Source organism: Python bivittatus, unplaced genomic scaffold (genome assembly GCF_059951505.1).
Source record: "Python bivittatus isolate LINGU-HERP-01145 unplaced genomic scaffold, Pbiv_v1 ctg000480_np1212, whole genome shotgun sequence".
Lineage (NCBI taxonomy): Eukaryota > Metazoa > Chordata > Lepidosauria > Squamata > Pythonidae > Python > Python bivittatus.
The window spans coordinates 13,506,323-13,526,562 of record NW_028277075.1 but is presented as its reverse complement, the minus strand read 5'-3'; the positions used below and the strand labels follow the sequence as shown (position 1 = coordinate 13,526,562).

Below are 20,240 nucleotides of genomic sequence, written 5' to 3'. Positions count from 1 at the left end.
GATTGGATGAGCCCCAACGTTTGCAGAAATAGATAGCATATTTAGTCAGTAAAAATTGGGGTGACCTTCAAACACACCAATGAGGATTGGGTAGGCAACAGACTTTTTCTTCTACCCTAGGGTTAGAACAGAAAGTAATCCAAATTAAAGTAAATGGTAGGACATTCAGGACAGACCAAATGAATCACTTCTTCACCAATGCACAGTAAAAGTATGGATTTCACTGTCACAAGTTGCAGTAGTGAACATTTCTTAAATGGAAAAAAGGCTCAAGTTCTTATACTATGTTCTTAATTTCAAAGAAGCATAGACAGGATTGAAGGTTTTGATCTCTAACTGTATTGCTCCGCAAATGTGTCTCAGCAGGGATGCTGAACTGAAGGGCACAAACCTATCCAGATTTGCTTGCCACTAAGTCTTGTTGTATGCAGGGGACTTACTTCTGAGTAGACACCCTTGTGCCTGTCATGTAAGACAAGTGGCTCCTAACTTTTTTTTTTGTGAGTTCAGCAATATGTTATTTGGACATAATTTGAATCTTGAAAAGACAGCAGTGACGCCTCTTGACCTTTGAAGAAAAATCACATGGAAGAAAATGTTTATTTACATTGTTAAATTGCCCGGTCCTTCCGAGACTCAGTAGTTCCTTTTACAATGGAGAACTCATGCATGTCGCTTTCATTCTTCAAACAAGAACCAGACAGGCTACTTGAACTGCAGAAACAATGACCTCCAGTCTATCCCATGCTTGAGCGATAAACAACAACGGAGTCCTCTTGACAAACTCTGCCATGAAGAGGGGAGTTTTGCCGCTCAATATGTCTGCTGAACATAAGTTGGGAGAGAGAGAAAAAGAAAAGATCATCTTGTAAACAATTAATTAATGTTTGCCATGAATTATCATTTTTTACTTCCTCCTCAAGAGGCTCAAAGGGAATAAAAACGCATTTTTGCAGGTGGTGGCATTCAAACGAAGGGCAATCAAATGTTTGAGAGCCGTGGCACAGTGCTTTGAGTCTCTAACAGTGAATGATGCTAGGATTAAAGCGCAGCAGGGGGTTGAGGGCTTCAGGTGTGAAGCTTAATGTTTGTGATCAGCAAAAAAAAAAAGTCTTGAATTTATCTAAACTGCTCTTCTGCTAACAGTACTTCTAGCACATAAATGTTCCAAAAGTGGCAAGTGTTCTCATTACTCTTCTAAAGCAAACATGATCTGCATTTGAAAGGCACATCCCTGTTGCCTAATTTAGAATGTGCATCACAAAGAGTTAGATGATGACCCCAAAACAGATCACTCTCACTCAGCTGATCATACATAATAATTCATAATAGAAAGATAGGAATGATAGATCGGGTATAGGTAGATATTACATGACCAAAACTCAGCACTTTCCAGGCTACCTGATTTCTGAACAATGTACAGTTCTATGCTTCCTATAAAGTAACTTATGTCACCCTCTTTTCAGTTAGCCTGTTATTCGGGAGTCCTCATTTTCAGATCTTATTGCCACCTAACAGGAAATGTGTGCTATTCTGTACTCTTTTATCTCTCTTTACACACACTTCCAAGCTTGCAGCTCATTCATTATTACAGTGAGTAATTTCTCACTTGGGTGGTACTGTATATCAACATTTATCTAAATATATATGATCTGATTGAGGTATTTGCTGCTAATATTCTGCATCTCCCACTGGCAATAAGAGTTTTCCCATTAATTCCAGTGCAGGAAGCAACTCCAGGTGGGCAGCCTTTTGCCAAAGGAAGGTACTTTGTCCATTGAAGTTAATGGTATTCTGTAGAAACTACATTTGAATTCTGCATGTGCACTGGGAAATATATTGATCAGGAGCCCTGATCAGGAACTTTGGCCACAATCCACATACCAGTTAGACTCAATCAAATTTAAATGTCTGGTTTGCAAATGAAACAAACACGGAAGCCAATGATACATGATTACCAGGAGAAGACTGCTATGGGGACTGGAGCTCTGGATGTCAATATTAAGCAGGAATTGCTCCTTGATCCAATTACATCAGATCACTAAATCAAAATTTGATTTTATTTGGATCAAACTGCTGAGCTTGAAAGATTAGCTGTAGTAATTCTATACTGATATACAGCAATAGTAGGGTGGTTGTCTCCTCCTCCTCCTCCTCCTTCATATCTTGGGAATTAAATTTAAGATCTTCTGCATGTAAAATTAAGCAAAGCATTTTATAACACTTTGGAGGAAGGATTGTTTGTCACTATCCAATAAGACTCAATGCTCCAGGAGACAGTTATCTTTCCTGTGCTTTTATTAATTGTGTCAAGAGAACTTTGTAATTCTGAATTTGTATTTTCCAGGAAGAAAATGCTTCTTGGGAATAATTCTGACCAAGTCAATATGACTGAGATCAGTGGATCTTAAATACAGCTGTCATTTTGTTTAGGAAGAAGGCTCAGTGATGGTAGTAGGGTCAAAACAGGCAAGATGGTGGTTGTTTCATTGTGATTGAAACCCCACCCTTTGTATGTGTGTGTCACATTGACACATCTACAAAAGGATGGGACTTTGATCAGAATGCTGCAACTGCTATCGTGCCTGTTTTGACCCTCCTGTGGATGTGGCTGCTTAGTGAATTGAATGAAGCTTATTTTTGACTCATTGTATACAAGTTTTTAGCAATTACCATAAAATCTCTTTGAAAGGCTTTCTGATACTTTGCCTGTACTTTGGAACAATCTCACCCATATTATTGGCTTTTCTCAAGCTGTTAAAAGTAGAGTTCTTTCAGAAAGTCTTTCAGGTTTGAAGCATCACTATTGATTTACTGCTTTGTTTTGTTTTTGTTTATTAACATGGATGTTTAATCTACTGCACTGTATTTATCTTTTTTATTAGCATGGATGTTGTATTCGATGATTTTATTATAAACTGCCTAGAGTCTTTTGGTTACAGTGGGTAGAAATCAAGTAAATCAAACAAACAAATGTCTGAGTAGTCTTTGGAAATTCATATACGGAAGCATTTGATACTTATCTTTTGGATAATGGGCAGATCAGAACTTTATATGAATTCTTGCTACTCTGAATATAGCAAAGCAGTTCTTAGCAGTTTTGCACATGTCAGGCATGCACTGAAATATTATTTTGATTTTTTTTAAAAAATACTATGTGCTTAAAATCAGATTTTTGAGATGGTTCAAAACAAAACAGCTTCATTCCATAATAAAAAAAACTGATTTATAGCTAAAAGATTATCAGAAGAGATAATCGTTTCCTGTAGTTAGCCTTTGAAGGGTATGGGATGTAAATCATTAATAATGCAGTGCTACACAAACCAAACTCTAGTTAAATTAAATGGAACTTATTACCAGCACCTATGGCATAGGATTGCTGCCTAATGTTATCAATGGTTATCAGATTAATACTTTTATTAGTTACAGTGTGTCCACTTTCATAAGTAAAAGTGAAAGGAATACAGGTACTTATTTGTTTAATTTCAGCTGATAATGCTCATGCTAAGAAGCTGCCATGATCCTTTCCAGTAGAGTTGTGAATCAGCTTTCATTCTGCAGATGCATCAGGCCCTGATGACAGCCAGGGAGAGAAACTACCCTGAACCCTTGGACCTGACCTACTTGTCAGCTTCTGTTTGAACTGAGCCTGGCCTGTAAAATCCAAACTGGGCCCAAAGAGAGCCATAAACAGTGTGACTGTGCAATGAGCCTTTGGAAGGCAGCTGAGGCCTCATTTGGGGTGACATGTTGTGGCTGATGAGTGTGGATGATGTGGGGTTTTCGATAAGTGCCTCATCAGTATCCTCATCATGATCGTGTCGCTCAGCCACGGCATGTGCCCTGACTTGATTGTAATTGCTTGAATCTGCTCCTGCTGCTCAGGAGCGCACAGTAATATGCAATAAAACAGCAAGAAGTGAATGTTAACCATCTGAGTTCTGACACGGCTGTTTTGCAGTTCAAGCACTCCAGACGGATAGATGGATAGGTAGGCAAATCCTGTCTTCATCCATTTTTAGAAGCATCTCCATGCTACTTGTCCTGCACACCTAGAATATGCATGGGGGAGTCTAAAGTATTCATATGGCTGCATAGATTAAAAGGCTGAAAACAGTATTAAGGTATACAGTATTTCTTAGAACTTTCTTTATGAAATAATGTGGGATTCATAGACCCATTCATTTAAAACAAATGATATTTATTTTTGCTTTTCTGTGGTTTATTATCCAAATGCCCATCTCTGCTGTAGTATTTCCCTGCACCATTGCTTCCAAGTTGCACAAAGAATTAAAGTCAAGTCTATATCAACTAGTTTTCTCAGTGACCACACAGAGATGATTAGCTATTTCTGCCTTTGGGGGTATGTTTTTTTCAGCTTTGCATTCAAGCCTGCAGCCCTGGGATTTCTGGTGGTCTTCCATTTCAGTCTTAGCCAGGTGCTTAGCTTTTGTGTGTTCAAGAGACTTGGGATGAAGTGCTGTAGAACTCAAAATCCCTATGCAATGCTAACCTGCCCCCAACTACTTGGCAAGACTGCCTAACATCTGGATCCTTCCACTTTCAGAGCCAAGTTCTGTACAAGGTTAGTAATGATATTCAACTAAAGGAGGAGAAGGGAGAAACCCTTTGGGACCAGTAAAGTACATTCGGAATGTTGAGCCTTGAATATTCAGTAGCGTGCAAATTCGATGAATACATTTAAAAATGGGAGAACATGTGATGGCTTCTCTCAAAAACTGGTTGCCATGGATGGGAGAGTGATTTCATAAAATGGATGCCTTGTTTAAAAATCATTTACCAGAGGATAAACTGATGTGACTATTCCCAAACTTTCCCTCTGTTTCCCCAAAATGGTATCTTCTGTGGTAATCATAGATCAAGGGGAAAGTAATTGGAGAAAAAAAAAAAAACAGGCAAGCTGTAGAAGAGGAGGAACCAAAATGGGATACATTGCCTATATTGCTCTATTTTCCTAGGATGCAACCAGGTATGGAGGGAGACAGTCCCATAAATAAAAGCGCCAGATACAGGTGACTAAAAAATATTAACAGAACAGACTTATTACACGGAAACCTGAATAAATTCAAGACTGTGAAACAAATTATGTGAATCATGAGTTCAACAATGGATTATAGCACCAATGGTAATTTGATGTTATGGCATGAATGCTTTAACTAACACAAACAAAAAAAGTTTGTGGTTGCCTGACATGATAACTTAGCTCATTTTCATAATGAAGCTACCCATTGTGTGCTAGAAACAATAGCCATAACTGTGAAAATATCATGAGTTAAATGGTAATTAAGCCATTATGTTGTGTTAAGAAATTAAATGTCAGGTGATTTAATATGATTTACTAATGGACATATAGCAATATTATATTGGTGAAGACAAACTCCTTTCTCGTTTCAAGGTCCACTGCTATTGGTTGTTATTCTCTTTGATTCAGAGAATCTCTGGCCAGATAGTTCAAACCTGTGGTTTGCAGACTTCTATTTGTCTGTGGAGGCTCTACAGGTGATGAAGCAGGTGCCAGACTAAAAACAGGTTTCTTTTTAATTACCCCAATCTAAGGAGACAGTCATATCTTGTGAGATTTTCTAGTACCCACTTGAAATTTTGTGAGATGTTGGCTTCTGTGCCCCACATTTACATTATTTCAGGCATGAACATCAATATCTCTGGAGAGTAATCCCTCAAGATTTCGGCCATTTTAAAAAAATAACTTAAAGGGGGGGGGGAGATGCACATACACTGTGGGAGAATTATATGTGCCACAGTGACCACAGATGCCAGGACTCTGGCCTTAGTAGTAGTCTTCACAACGTTCAGTGATTATGCAGCAGGTCATGTAAAGAAACAGGTTGGGAACTGCTGCTATTCAGAATCTTCATTTGAGCTTTTCGTGGAAAATGTAAGTGTGTAACTTGTCAAAACCTGATCCACTCACTTTGATTGTCTTATTATTATGCATATGAAATTTCAATATTTGACAGAACCCTTGATAAATAGGAATAACAGAACCAACAGTGAAGAAACTGCCAGTTATCCACTGTAGAGTACCAGGCCAATAGATATAGAACTGCAGTGTTAGCATTAAGCAGCTGGTGTTCCCATTTTATCCACAGTTTTTAAAAAGGAATAGTAGAAATAGAAGCATGAAGTGGTGCAACCAAATCACAAACCTCTCAGCTCCCTTGCTAATTGACTTTTAATTGACCCTTTTAGACCCATTGGAGTCACCATGAAACTGGTCTCCTGTGTGCATAAATTGGTTAATAAAATTCTGTGAACAATTAGAATTTAAAATGTTCTAGATTATTTTCCTAGGTTTTCTATTTATAGCATACATATATGCTAGCTCTACAATTTATATTCAGCATATAATCAAAACATATAGTTGCTTACAAAGTATTTGTTGATACATGTTTCTGCACTCGTATACAGGAGATATAATACAGAGAATTATTTCCCAGAAGGGCTATGATAGAGCACAGATTTGCACACAGGAGATTGTAGATTCAGTTCATGTTTTCAGATGAGTTTAGTAAAGACTTCCGGATGAATTGTGGCTAGTCAGTATAGACAAAACTGAGCTATTTGACCCAATGGCCAGACATGATATAAAACAGCTCCCTCTACACCCAACTAGACCAGCATTAAATCTGGAATGGCCATATTTAAGTAGAAGAGATTCCCAGTACCCAAGGCTGCCATTGTGCCATTGTGTAGTGATTATAACATTTTTTGGAGAGAAACCATAGTTTAAGTTTGTTTTTATATCCCCATAAACCAAGAGTGGACAAGTTGAGATCCCAAGGCCACATATAGTCTGTGAAAGTCTTGGGTGTGACTCTCAGAGCCTCTCTAAAAGTTGCCACCAAATTGTAATTTTTAGTAATGACAGAAGGAGAAAATCATTACATACATTAATGCTTACTTAATTATAATTAAAGGTTTTTTTCCTGACTCCACCCACTTCCTTTTCCTGGCCCTGCCTTTTTGGCTGCCGCTTAACACTATAAACTCCTGTCCCAACTAATTTTTAATTATTTAAAAAAAAAATGACTCCTAGCTTAGATCTCTTTTTCTCTTCCCAAAACTCTTCCATTCTTTAAGATCTTAAAGAAAAATTCATTTCTCTTGTATGCTAATATTTATTGATGCTATATTGGTTATATTGGTTGTGTTATATTGGTTACATGAAAAATGCAATAAATGCAAATGCCTTCACTCAAGTTTGTATTAAAGCAACACCCTATAAACAGTACTGGAGAACCTAGTTCACCTTGAGGAAAGCATACTGAAGACTATATGTCATGGTGTGGGAGCCCAGAATATGGGGTGGGGGGAGAACCCTTTTATAGATATTCTATCTCAAATGCACTTCCATTATCTCTTTGTTAGGGACAGGGTCTTCCTGATGGGCTAGCAAGTCAGATTGTCTGCAGGCCATATTTAAAAGGTTTATTTGTTTTAAAAATCATAGAAATACATTCAATATTATTTTAAAAGTCATTTCACCCTTTTAGAAAGTACTCTCCATTCTATTGTGTGTGTGCATGCACCTTTGAGTCAGTGTTGACTCCTGGCACTGTCTGGACAAGTCCCTGCAGTTTTCTTGGCAAGCTTTTTCAGAAGTGGTTTGCCATTGCCTCCTTCCTAGGGCTGAGAAAGCGTGACTGGCCCAAGGTCACCCAGCTGGATTCATGCCTAAGGTGGGACTAGAACTCACAGTCTTCTGTTTTCTAACTTGATGCCTTAACCACTAACCATTCTATTCTGCTGCATACATATTAGAATGGACATTCCCCTCCTTGCATTATAACAACAGGTACATGTCATAGCATTATTTTGGTTGCCATTTTTTGGAAACTCTGGTGTTAAAATCTCCCTTCCACCTCCTGTTCCTCTCTTTCAAGGTTTTCATTGATTGACTGATTGATTATATGCCATCAAGTCAGTGTCAACTCTTGGTAACCAAATATACAGATTTTCTCCATGACCACCTATCCCTAACCTGGTCTTTGAGATCTTCCAACATTGCACCCATTGCCACTGTAACTGAGCCTATCCACCTTGTAGCTGGTCATCTTCTTTTCTTTCCTTCCACCTTTTCCAGCATTACAGCCTTCTCCAGAAAGCTAGGTTTTTGTCTCAAGTAGGGTACAGTAATCCTAATTCAGACTAATATCAACTAGTTAGTATCTAACCAAGACATGATTTCTTATTACAAGTTAGGCTCTGCAGTATGCAGTCCATCAGATTACTTTAACTAAATACATTATTCCATGTAAATTGTCATGTGAGTTCTTGACTAGTTCTTATTAGCCCTTCAAGGCTTTCACACAAGTAGGTTCAACTAAATATGGTTATAGGCTGCCTTCAGCTATTTCTTGTCTCATTTGAATTTTTGAATGTCTGAAGAGCGAAGAGATTTGAGAAACCATTTTAAACCCAGGGATGAAAGATTATATCAAGAAATTAGATATGGAATGTTGCATCCAACTCTCTACTGGGCTGTTTAAATCTGTGCCCCTCTTACCTAACCCTTAACCTTTATAATTATAAATGAACTCAGATATTTCAAATGCCATAAACTACCATAATTTCTTTCTAAAGAAAATCACATCAAAGAAAACTCTATACACCTGCAACTTCTCATGCTTGGAGAACTGGAGTGAACCTAGTCATATATACATTCTGTTGCTTTGGAAGCCAAAATATATGACATTTAACAGATGACTAAGATTTTCAATCCACTTATTTTGAAATAAGAATAAAGTATTCATATATTAAAGCTACATAAATTTGGGATCTTTTCCAAGTAAATGTTTCCTAGAAATGCTTTGTAAAAACTAAATTAGAGATTGATCATTATTGATGTGTCATGATCTCATGAAATAATTGATTGACACATTAATGAATCAGCTGCTTATTGACTAAGGTACCATGTAAGAAAATGTTTTGCCAGATATTTAAGGAATAAAAACTTCATTCTGTTCATGTCGTTCAAAAGTATAGGCAAACTCTGAAGCAGCAAAACAGACATTATGTTTCATAGCTACTAAATTTGAACTAAATGTTCATCAATATGGATTGTCTATCTAAAGTGGAAGAGGAGGAGGAGGAGGAAAAAAATCAGTGTCATGAAACTGGAAACGTATTTCCAGATGGACAAAGCAAATGCAAAATTAAATTCTTGATGTGAAAAGGGAGACAATGAAGCTTTCTGACTGAGATACCTTTAGAGAAGAATTCAATTTCTCTGCTTTCTTGCTCTCTTGCTTTATTTTTTTAGAGATCTAGTGAAAAAGCCTGAAAGCCTTTTATTATTTCTTATTTTCTTTTTAATATGTGGTATAAGTTCTATTTTTTTCCCTCCCAATGTTAAAGCAGTTCCTATTTTTTGTGTTTGTTTCGGACACCTAGCTGAGATGAACAATGTCTCCCATTGAATCACTTCTTTCATCTATTCAGCTTCTTTTATCCCCTTCATCTCATCCCCCCTTCACCATCTTACCTCTCATTAACCCTCAGGGTTCCAAACACATTGGATTTCTCTTAAAGATACATATTTTTTATTCAGACAGAAGCCATTTCTGCTTGGTGGATTCAGTTTCCGTAAGACCCTAACACAATAGCTAAGTGCATAGTACAGACTCTTTACATTGCAATGAACAATAAACCAAGATACTAATTTATACTGGCATATTGTATACTACTCAATTGTATACTACTTTTTCCCCCTCTGGGTTAGGCAGCTTAAAGAAAACCTTTTCTTCTCCCAGCATAAAGAATATTTGAGTCATCAATCACTTTTGGCTGACATACAAAACCCATTGTTTTCCTCATCTCAGTATGAAGAGTGATAGATCCAAAGGTGTGAAGTAGCATCATACTGTTATTTTAAACTTCAAGGATGAAATTAAGATTCTTTTTTTAAAAAAATAGTTTTTTTTAATATATTAACTCTGGCTCTGAGTGTACTGTATGTCCAAGTGAATGACAATTTTCATTTGATTATTTTGTGAGATCAAACTTTTAAAACTAACTTCAGAGACTCCTTCTATGAACCTGGCAATATATTTAAATATTAATTATTCTGATAAAAATGCTGCCAAACTACAGGTGACAAGCACTGTTTCAGGGGAAGTTTTGTTTCACTCTTACATAGAACAGAATGCTTTTTCTCAGATAGCATTTGTGCAACACAAAGATATGATCTTTACTTTGAAATGATTTCTTAAAACAGATGTGAAATTATACAGATGTAATGGGTTAATGAATCAATCAAATCACTCCCTCTAATGGCATTCTCAGGTAATGAGTCCCAACAGAAATAAAAATAAATTGAGTTGGTAGGGAACTATCATTATATTCAGGAGACCCTTGAAGGTTACCAAAAAAGAGTCCATAAAACCTCAAAATCTAAAGTTGGAGTGGGGGGTGGGGATGGATGGAGATGAGTTTAATAGCCATAAAATATTAAATGTTGGTTGATAAAGAAACATGGATGACTGAAGTAAGGTGGGAAGTAATTACCTGCTGAAAGAAACCTTGGAAGGACTGCACATCGGGGGCCTTCTTTTCTTTTAAATGTAATGTTAGGTACAAACTGTTCTGTGCTTGTAGCGTGCTCCTATAGTTATCCCCTCAAAAATCAATCCCATTGAGTTCAATGGATCTTCATCCAAAATAAGTGGGGTATGTCCTGTTTGATTCAATGGAATTTCCTTGATTCAGTATCTATAGGTTTGCCCTTCAGTAAAGGCAAAATAAAATAATTGGGTCCGCCTGCAACTACATTGTATATAGCACTTCTAATTTCAATAGACATACTGTGTAGAGGAACAAAAGCTTTTTCCAGTGCTTGAAAGTGCACTATCCAGCAAATGAAAAGGCAGCCTCCATGCCTCTTGGTTGCATGTATCCGATAACTCACACTTCTGTTAGCTGCTAAAAAGACTGGTATTCTGTTAAGCCCACCCTCTGTTTTTCGTTCAAGTTCATTTTGGAATTATAGTGAACAATGAGAAGATCAAATTCTTTACAGAATCTTTCTCTATCCCATTCCTCTTGTTTTCCCTTAATTTTGATCAATTCACAGCTTTTGGCATGGCTGTTTCCTTACAAACGTACCTGCAGTCTACCCGAATGAGACTGATGATTTATTTATTTATTCATTCAATTTATATAGTTGCCCTTCTCAGACCAATGACTCTGGGCAGCTAACAATAATAAAAACAATCAAACAAGTAAAACAATACAAAAAAATATAAATACAGCCAAGAGAACTTTAAAAAAACCTATCAGTGTCATCACAACCATGAAACGGGGCCCTTCACACACTTGTTGAAGAGTAAATTATCTTTGATTGCGCATATGCACTATATTCAGCAGTTATGCAAATTTAGAATACCAGTCTGGCTTTTACTAGACAAAAACTAAGAAACCTTGCAGAAGATGACATGGGTATTCTTGTGAATGAGTGAATGCTTGTGAATGCTCTGTTGGAGCAGGGGAAGAATGGATCATTTGGAAGGCCCAAAGTCACATTCATACATAGAGAGTTAGATTGAGAGTCAGTGTGATCAAATGGGGGGAGGGAGAGACTAAACTAGACTAAAGATCAGCAATTGTAGTCAGAAACAGACTAGGGTTCCTACTTCCTACTTTCTCTTCTGTTAGGAGCAGATGGTTATATGCTGTAGGACTTCACTGTGGCCAACTCAAGAACCTTGAAATGTGCAAAGCAGTGGAAAGGAATATGGTTTGGTGAATGGACATGAGAAGCAGAAGCACAGGAATTCAGAGCACAGGAAGTCACCTTATACTAAGCCAGACTATTGGTCCATTTAGTCCAGTATTATTCATTCTACCGTAATGAGAAGTAATTTAAAAGAGTTTCCCAGCCCTGCATAGGAAACCTGGGACCTTGTGAAAATAAATAAATAAATAAATAATTTAATTTAATTTAATTTAATTTATTTAAATTTTAGTTATTTTTAAATAAAATTTTAAATAAATTTTAAAATTTTAAATTAAAAAAATTAAATAAATAAAGCATAAATAAATAAATGCTATAACTTAACTGGTTAAGAACAATAATATCTGCAATTTGACTGATTTTCATTATTTCACACTGAAACATGAAGAAATATTGATCATCTAAATGTATAGACTAGAACCTTCCCTGCCATAAATTGAACTAGTGCAACACTTTGAATAGGCTATGGAATTTGTGCTATGCCAGAATTTGTACCAGGCCAGAAGGTAACAGCATCAAGAGAACCTTGGCTGGATCAATCAGGTTTGATACTCAGATGGAAGACCACTAAGACATCCTACACCTTTAGTCTAGATTGGGAAGTCAAAAATATAACCTTGAATAAGGCAATAGTAAAGCACTTCCATATTGTTGGCAAGAAAATGATATCAACATCTAATCGCTATAGGTTGAGTTTGTCTTTTGAAAGTTTTTAACTTTTCTTGGTCTGGTACTATTCTCCATGAGCCTTAAGATAAAGGCCAGAATTTTATTGGTAAGTTAAATATGTTAGGACAATACCCTAATGACTTCCAAGTTTGAAACTCCATTTCCCAGCAGCAATCTGGCCGAGCGCATTATACTAGATTTTCTTTTTGAAGAGAATAAAAAGCAAACTATTCACTGAAGTAGTTTTGCTTGGTGCACATCTCTTTCATGATGACTGTTTGGGAATGTTACTTAGATGTTAATGTGCTTATATTCTGAGATTTCAAGACTGTAGCATTTAGGCTGCAGCCTTTCAGAAATCAATAATGCTGTAGTTCCCATTGCTTTTGATTGTTGCAGATTCCATAATTTGCAGGATGTTGATACTATTATTCTACTTTATAAAAATTTGCTTATTCCTTATGTAAAGATTCAGAAATCAATACATTGTCATGTCACTGTAATTTTTATTAACCTCATCGGTGCATCAGTATGATCACTGCTTTATGTTCTGTGTTTACAGAAGTTTAGCATTATGTTAGTGCAGGCTTAATTATATCTTATCAGTTTATATGAGCTCATTTCAAAGTGTCATGCTTGGAACTATTACATCATACTTCTGTAGTAAGTGCATTTTTACTGAGCACATGCATCTTAAAACTTCACTGAAGGGGGAAGAAAAAGACTTCTACTTTAAGGCAGATCTTGAATGCACATTTACTGTGAAATAAGTGAATAATAATACTAGGTTATTTTGGAAAGTGTTCTTTTATGCAGTTGCTGCATTTAATACAATCACAAAATGGCAGCCCAACAGGTGGTCTTTTCATAGTATTAAGCCACAACAATTGGAACAAAAAGGATACCAGAATCTAATGTTCTTCAGAATTTAAAAAGCTGTTCACTTCCTTTTGTGAATTTTCAGATTTAGCCATGTTCGTTATTGTTGAGCCACAAATGCAGGACATTCTTTTTTGACATTTTGCCTTAAATAGACACTGACTAAGGCTGACTAGCCAGCTAGCTGTTTTGTCACAGGGTAGCGGAAACGAGCCATTTAACAATGTGGAGGCACTCTTGGTTCTTAATGGCAGCGGAAAGCACCAGTTTTGATATGCAGTAAACCTAGCAAAGTCTACGATCACAAAAGTATATTTGACAAAGGATGAAGTTTCCTCTTTTGCTATCCCCTCCCCCCTCACAATCTAAGAATTTCGATCTGGCCTAATGAAGTTGCAAAGACAATTTGGTGTCATTGGCAGTTCTTGAAGGTCTTAAAATATACTTGGGCATTGTGGCTCGGGCCATTCAAATCACCTCCTTTGGGAAGGCCCATTATTCGAACAGCAATTATGAACTTCTTCACGGAGCAGGGAGGGAAAGGAAAGGATCTGATCCTTGTCTGTTAGATGTTTTTGGTAGTGGAAAAAGTACCTCATTACTGTGATCACCCAGCACAATTTTAAGTAGCTCTTTTTTAGAAGTAAGAATCACTGAGTTCATATATTTACCTGTGAGTAAGTTCAATAGGAATTCCAGGTAAATATGTGCAGGATTCTAGTAGTGTCAGCAGCATTAAACTAGTGGCCCACCACTATAAATCCTTCAACAAAATTAAATTTATTCAAATACGTATCAAATCAAATGGAGCATTCTTTAATGGATCAGCTACCCTGAGAAATAGCAAGCATAGTGTACTGAGATAATGAGAAGATAATGAGCTTAACTCAGTGAGCTTGATAAAAACTCTTCAAGGTCTAAGGGACAATTTTCATCCAATCATTCTACCTCAAATCTATCAATGATTTATTTTTTAATTTAGTATTTCTATGTCACTCTTCCATAACAGTAACGGTTACATCCAATTATACATCAAAACAGGCAAAACATCAAAAGAAATGCACTAAACCTATCAAATGCATTAAAAAATACAAATCAATTTAATAATAAAATTTTTTTAAAATATTCATAGCACAGGATTTACTATGACAATCTAGGAAAATATTCACTGATGGTAAACAATCCAGTACAATTGCAATGCAGCAAGTAAACAAAAATTATTAGTACCCTGTTCAACAGACTTTTCAAAGGAATGCTAAGATTGGTCTCTCCAACAACTATATACATTCTGATCTAAAAACTCCCAGGCACAAAGCCAAAGGTTTGTTACAGAACAGCCATAAATATGAGTCTCCAGAAGGGCACCCATATGAATATGTTGCAGGAAAACAACACCAAAGAGACTTATGGCTTTGTTGTGGCCTTAGCTTGGGTGGATTATAGTCATTACTCTAGATGCAAAGGTCATTTTTCTAAGCCAGCCTTCCAGATAACTGGATGTCAACTCTCAACGTTTCTGGGAATTATAGCAGATAACTGGGAATGATTACTTACATTCATTGGGGGTGTCACACAAATTCATTTGTCATTTTAGGGAGTCAGAACAATGTGGTTATTGTGTTGAAAACACCCTCCCAGCCTCTTTCAACTGTTCACAAAGGAAAGCAAGATTGTCCTCAATTCCTCCATGGGCAGGTAAAAAAACCTTTGTTATGTTAAGACTGGGAGAAGAAAAAATAAATAAAATAAATTGTCCTGTGTGCTGTGGTCATGAGAAGAGAAAAGTAAACACTATTATCCTTTCAGCCTTAGATTAAAGTGGGGAATTTCCAGAAAACCAAACAGTGAATACAGGTAAAACTGAATCAGAAAGGAGGTTTGGACTACCCAACTGTTACCTGGGTAGACATAGGTAAATGTCTAGTTAGCATTGTACTAAAATTGTTTTTTCATTTCTGTGTATTTAAGCCTGCTTTGTTGACTTTGAGATCCATTATCTCTATGCAGATTCAGCCATGTCTGATCCATTTGGAATCTTAGTACAGCAGAATCCCCCATTTTCTTACTGATCCATACCATCTTGAGATCTGCCCAAAGATCTATTACTATTGCTGCCCAAACTATCTATTATTATTGTTTCTTTCTATTAGAGAGCCTTTGGAACATCTGTCTGTAATATTTCCTTTACTATTAATTATAATTTTGCATGTGACTACCATAAATTAAATCTTCCAAGCAGCAGAGTATTTAAACCACCCGGTGAGTGATCCTTCAGCCCGGATTAAAGTTAAAAGTAAAGAAAGAACTATAAGGATTTAAAAATAATTAAAAGCAAAAAGCTTGCCAAGAGTTTGAACAAAGAAAGTTTCAAATGAATTAGGGGGACAGTTGAATTTGGAATATATTACTTTAAAGTATTTTTGAATTAAATAAATAATACATACCTCTGTGGGAACAAGGACTGTTTAGACTTGCTAAAAGGAATGATTGGTTGGCTTCATCAAACAAGAGAAAGTTGTGAAAGATCATTTGACTATAGAACTACAGAGTGCTGAATGGGACTAAAGAGTTAAGGATACAAGGAAAGGAGGAGGGGAAAAAAGCCTCTTTTACTGCTCCTTTCTGATTACAAATTAAAGAAAAGAAATGGCTACTACCAGGAAAGCAGTGAAACTCACAGAAGGGAGGAGAGGTTTGTCAACACAGCATGCGACAGAAAAAGGGATTACTCCAGAGGAGTAAAAGGATGTTTAAAAAATTGGGGAAGAATGTTACAGAATCTGTTAAAAGAGATCTGGCTACCCTTGAAGGGAGAATGGAGGAAAGATTTGCAAACATGGAAGAAAAGATAAATAAAAAATTTGAAGAATCTATAATACAAATGAATAGAGAGGTTAAACAAATTAAAGATAACATGGAAATTTTGGAAAATAAAACAAATAATAAATCAAGAGATGGAAAAAGATTTAGATAATGTGGCAGGACTGGAATTAAGAGAGAAGGAATTTTGTCTGAGATTGAGAGCTGTTCCAAAGGAACCTGGTGAAGACATCAGAGAAAGGGTTGTTGAATCTTTAACAAAATTTTTGGAATGGGATGAAAAAGATGTAGATACAGAAGTGGACAAAGTGTACAGAATTAATACAAGATATGCAGAGTTAAGAAATGTACCAAGAGATATACTTGTGCACTTTGTCAGGAAGAAGACAAGAGACCAGGTTCTGCAACAACATTTCAATATTAAGCTGAGTATTAATAAGGCAGACATAACTGTGCTCAAAGAAATGCCTATCAGAATATACATTTTTGACTGATAAACTCAAACAGAAAAAGATAGCATTTTGTTAGAATAAACTGGAAGGAATGATTTTAACTTTTAAGAAGCAGAGGTTCCAACTTAACTCAGTCCAAATGGCAAGACACTTCTTTGAAAGGTTTAAAGAGGAATTAGAGGAGATGCAAGTGGATCCAAAAGAAGGAATTATGCAGCCAGTACGGCAAGAGACTGAGGAAGAGACTACTACATTGGGCACTACAGATATAGACTTTTCTACATTTACAGCTAAACATGGATTTTAAATGCCTAACATGGAATATAAATGGGGCAAATGCTCCCCCCAAAAGAAAAAAAGGTATAGATCTATGCGACATAAAAACTGTGATTCTAAAGAATATACTTGTTTCTCTGAAAGACACAGATCTTTCTCAATAATAGGTATGTTTTAGATTTCTAAAAATCTTGTTACATGTGTTAACAAAATGGAGATATTGCCAAAGACTTTTTCAGATCATAAAACCCAGTGACTCTAATGTATAACAGGAGAGTTAGAACTTATAGATGGAGGCTAAAGGAGACTATGTTACAAAAAGAATCAATGGAGGATTGTAAAAAGAAACTGAAAGAGTTTTTTGAGAATAATCTTAATAAAGGCACAGATATAAGGAGAGTATGGGACACTAGTAAAGTCTTTAAGAAAGGGCAATTTATATAACAAAACAGTAAATTGAAAAGACAAAGACAAGAGAACATGCAAAAGACTTTAATGGAGATAAAGATGAAAAAGGAAGAGCTAAAAAGGAAGGAAAAATGTCTCACAGCGAATTAATCTTTTACAACATCAGCTTTCTATGTTAAGAATAAGAGAAATGGAAATAAAAATGAATTTTGTGAAACAGAAGAATGTTGAGTTTGCAAATAAGCTGGGGAAATGGTTGGCATATAAATTAAGAAAAAGTGAGAAGAAAATGATACTAAAACTACAAACTGGTAAAACTACGGTAACAGATAATATGAGTATGCAAAAAAATATCTCACCAGTATTATACAAAATTATATAAAGGAGAAGAAATGTCCCTGGCAAAAGTAGATGAATGTTTAAAGAAACAAAATTTACCAGAGATAATGGATAAACAAAAGCAGATAATGATCTATAATAATAAGAGAAATCTGTGAGGACATAAAAAAAAAAACCCTAAAATAGGGAAAGTGCCTGGTCCAGATGGTCTGCCGGCTTCTTATTACAAATACTTTGAAGATGAATTGTTACAATCTTAAAAAAAAATGATAAATTTTATTTTAGACAATGGAAAGATACCAGATACCTGAAAGGTACAAATATGGCATTAATTCTTAAAGAAGGTCAAGACCCAACCTTATCAAAAAATTATTGACCCATATCTTTACTGAATAATGACTTTAAGATATTTATGTTGATGAATAGGATGAAAGGATGAATAGGATAGGATAGGATGGATAAAGAACAATGTGGCTTTTTACCTAAAAGGCAATTAAGAGACAATATTAGAAATATTCTTGATATATTAGAATACTTGGAGCAGCATAATGTAAAACAAGCCATATTGATTTTTTTATGCTGAAAAGGTATTTGTTAATTTGAACTGGACTTTTTGGTTAAAATCCTGGATGAAATTGATATATACTTTACAAAAGGCACAAATTATAGTTAGTGGAAAACTGACCAAATCCTGTGAGATACAGAAAGGCACAAGGCAAGGATACTCACTTTCAACCCTGCTATTCATTCTAGCTCTTGAAGTTTTGAATAAAGATGTAAGACATGATGAGAAAATTGCTGGAGTGAAGGTCAAAAAAGAAGTGTATAAACTAAGGGCATTTGCAGATGATCTGGTTTTAATTTTGGAAAATCCTATGGAAGGAATAAAGATATTAATGGAAAAGTTAAAAGAATTTGGTACATTAGCTGGATTTAAAATTATCAATAAAAAAAATGAAGATGTTAACAAAAATATGAAGATGGAAGATCAAAAAGAACTGATTGAAAAAACTGATTTTAAGATTGAGAAAAAAGTAAAATATCTGGGTATTACTATGCCTGTTTTTACTGGGATAACTAATTAGAAAAGACTTATGGAAAATTGGTTTTGTGTATGGTAACTGCAGTGAGACTGTTGTACGCACAAAGATGGAAAAATACTGAAATACCAACAATTGAAGAATGGACTGTAAAAATGATGGAACTTGCAGAACTTGCAAAATTGACCTGTTTGACCAGGGATAAGACAACAAATACTTTTATTAAAGACTGGAAACCTCTTATGGACTTTTTGCAGAAAATGGGGAAAAAATGAACTGGTGATTTATGGATTTGCTGATTAAAAAAGGGTTGATTAGGGGAAGAAGAGAATAACGATGTCATTTTAATAAGGGAGGAGAGAAGATATGTTTCTTTGTAACCACTGTAAAGAAGATTGGTAGTCGCTTCTTTATATATCGTTTCTATTTATTTTCCTTTTTAATTCTATTTGTATTTCCTTTCACACTTTTCTTACCTTTTCACTTCACATTACTCTTTCCTTTTCTTTAATCTTACTTTATATTATTTCATGTTTATCTTTTATCTCTGACTTTTTAAAAAATTTGTTCTAGTCATTGCTTGGGCAAACCTTTGTATGACTGGGTGACACCTCCACCCTCACTCCCCTGCCTGGCTTGTCCATGCAGAATGTAACTGAGTCCTGACAGCAGTGCGGAACTCTTTGTATATGCAGGGTCAAAGGCTAAGACTCACCCTCTGGGCTTTCTTCCCCACTCTGCCTGGACATGCTGGTTTTTAGCTTGTCCAAAGTGGAGAGGAAAGCCTAGAAGACAGAGCTCCAGCTTTGTGTACACAAACCTGATGGAATTTTTGTGCATTCAGTGTCACGTTGTCTGGTGTGAATGTCCTAAGCCCACAGGTATATCAGTAAAAGCCTTGAATATTGGTCCTATTCCAAACCATTTCAACACTAATAACTTAGTCTCTTGCAATATCTCCTAGCCATCAGATGGAAAAAAAGGAAGCCTGTGTTCATAAGCAATGGCTGGATGACACCAGGAAACATTACCATGGGAATGACACCAGGAAACATTAGCATGGGAATGGCCTCATTAGGGTCAAGAAAGGTTTAGATAAGTCTTAAAATGGTTGTTTTCCTCCTGAAAGTTATTCTAGGGGGAAAAATCCTGATTAAAAAACAATACAAGAAAATGCAACTTTATTCGAGCAAACGCAACCAAACTTCCAATCCTGCTCCTTTCAAAAGAAAAAAAAAGTGGACTCAATTTCTTCTCTGAGATCTTGTTAAAGAACAGCAGCAGCAAGTGGGCCTCAAAGTTTCCTTTACACAGGAAATCTTCTCCTTGTAATGTTTTCTCTACTCCAGACTGCCTGTAAAAAGAGGAATGTAACCAGAACAACTCCCAGGAACAATCCAAGTAAAAATGGGCACAAGAGGCTCAACGCACTGAGTTTGTGTAGCTGCGTCTGGGTATTTCAGAAGCACCTTTAGGCTGGGAGGCAGGACATCCTTCCCCACCAGGAGGCTGCTGGGCGTCCCTCTTAGCTCTGCTGATATGGTTGGAGCTGGCAAGAGACCTTGATTTGGATGAAGCTCCCTT

The 20,240-nt window shown here is 36.1% G+C and overlaps 1 protein-coding gene across 2 annotated transcripts in view; it reads right to left on the bottom strand.

Moving 5' to 3' along the window:
- Positions 1 to 589: 589 nt before the first annotated feature.
- The window catches only part of MBIP (MAP3K12 binding inhibitory protein 1), a 50,243-nt gene continuing 30,592 nt past the window's right edge, over positions 590 to 20,240 (bottom strand). The window contains exon 10 of one of the 2 annotated variants that reach the window (XM_088145364.1): positions 590 to 825. In XM_088145364.1, the coding sequence (XP_088001490.1) occupies positions 814 to 825 (12 nt within the window). In that variant the 3' untranslated portion in view covers positions 590 to 813. The remainder of the gene's footprint in view (positions 826 to 20,240) is intronic. The other variant, XM_088145365.1, reaches the window with a different exon arrangement.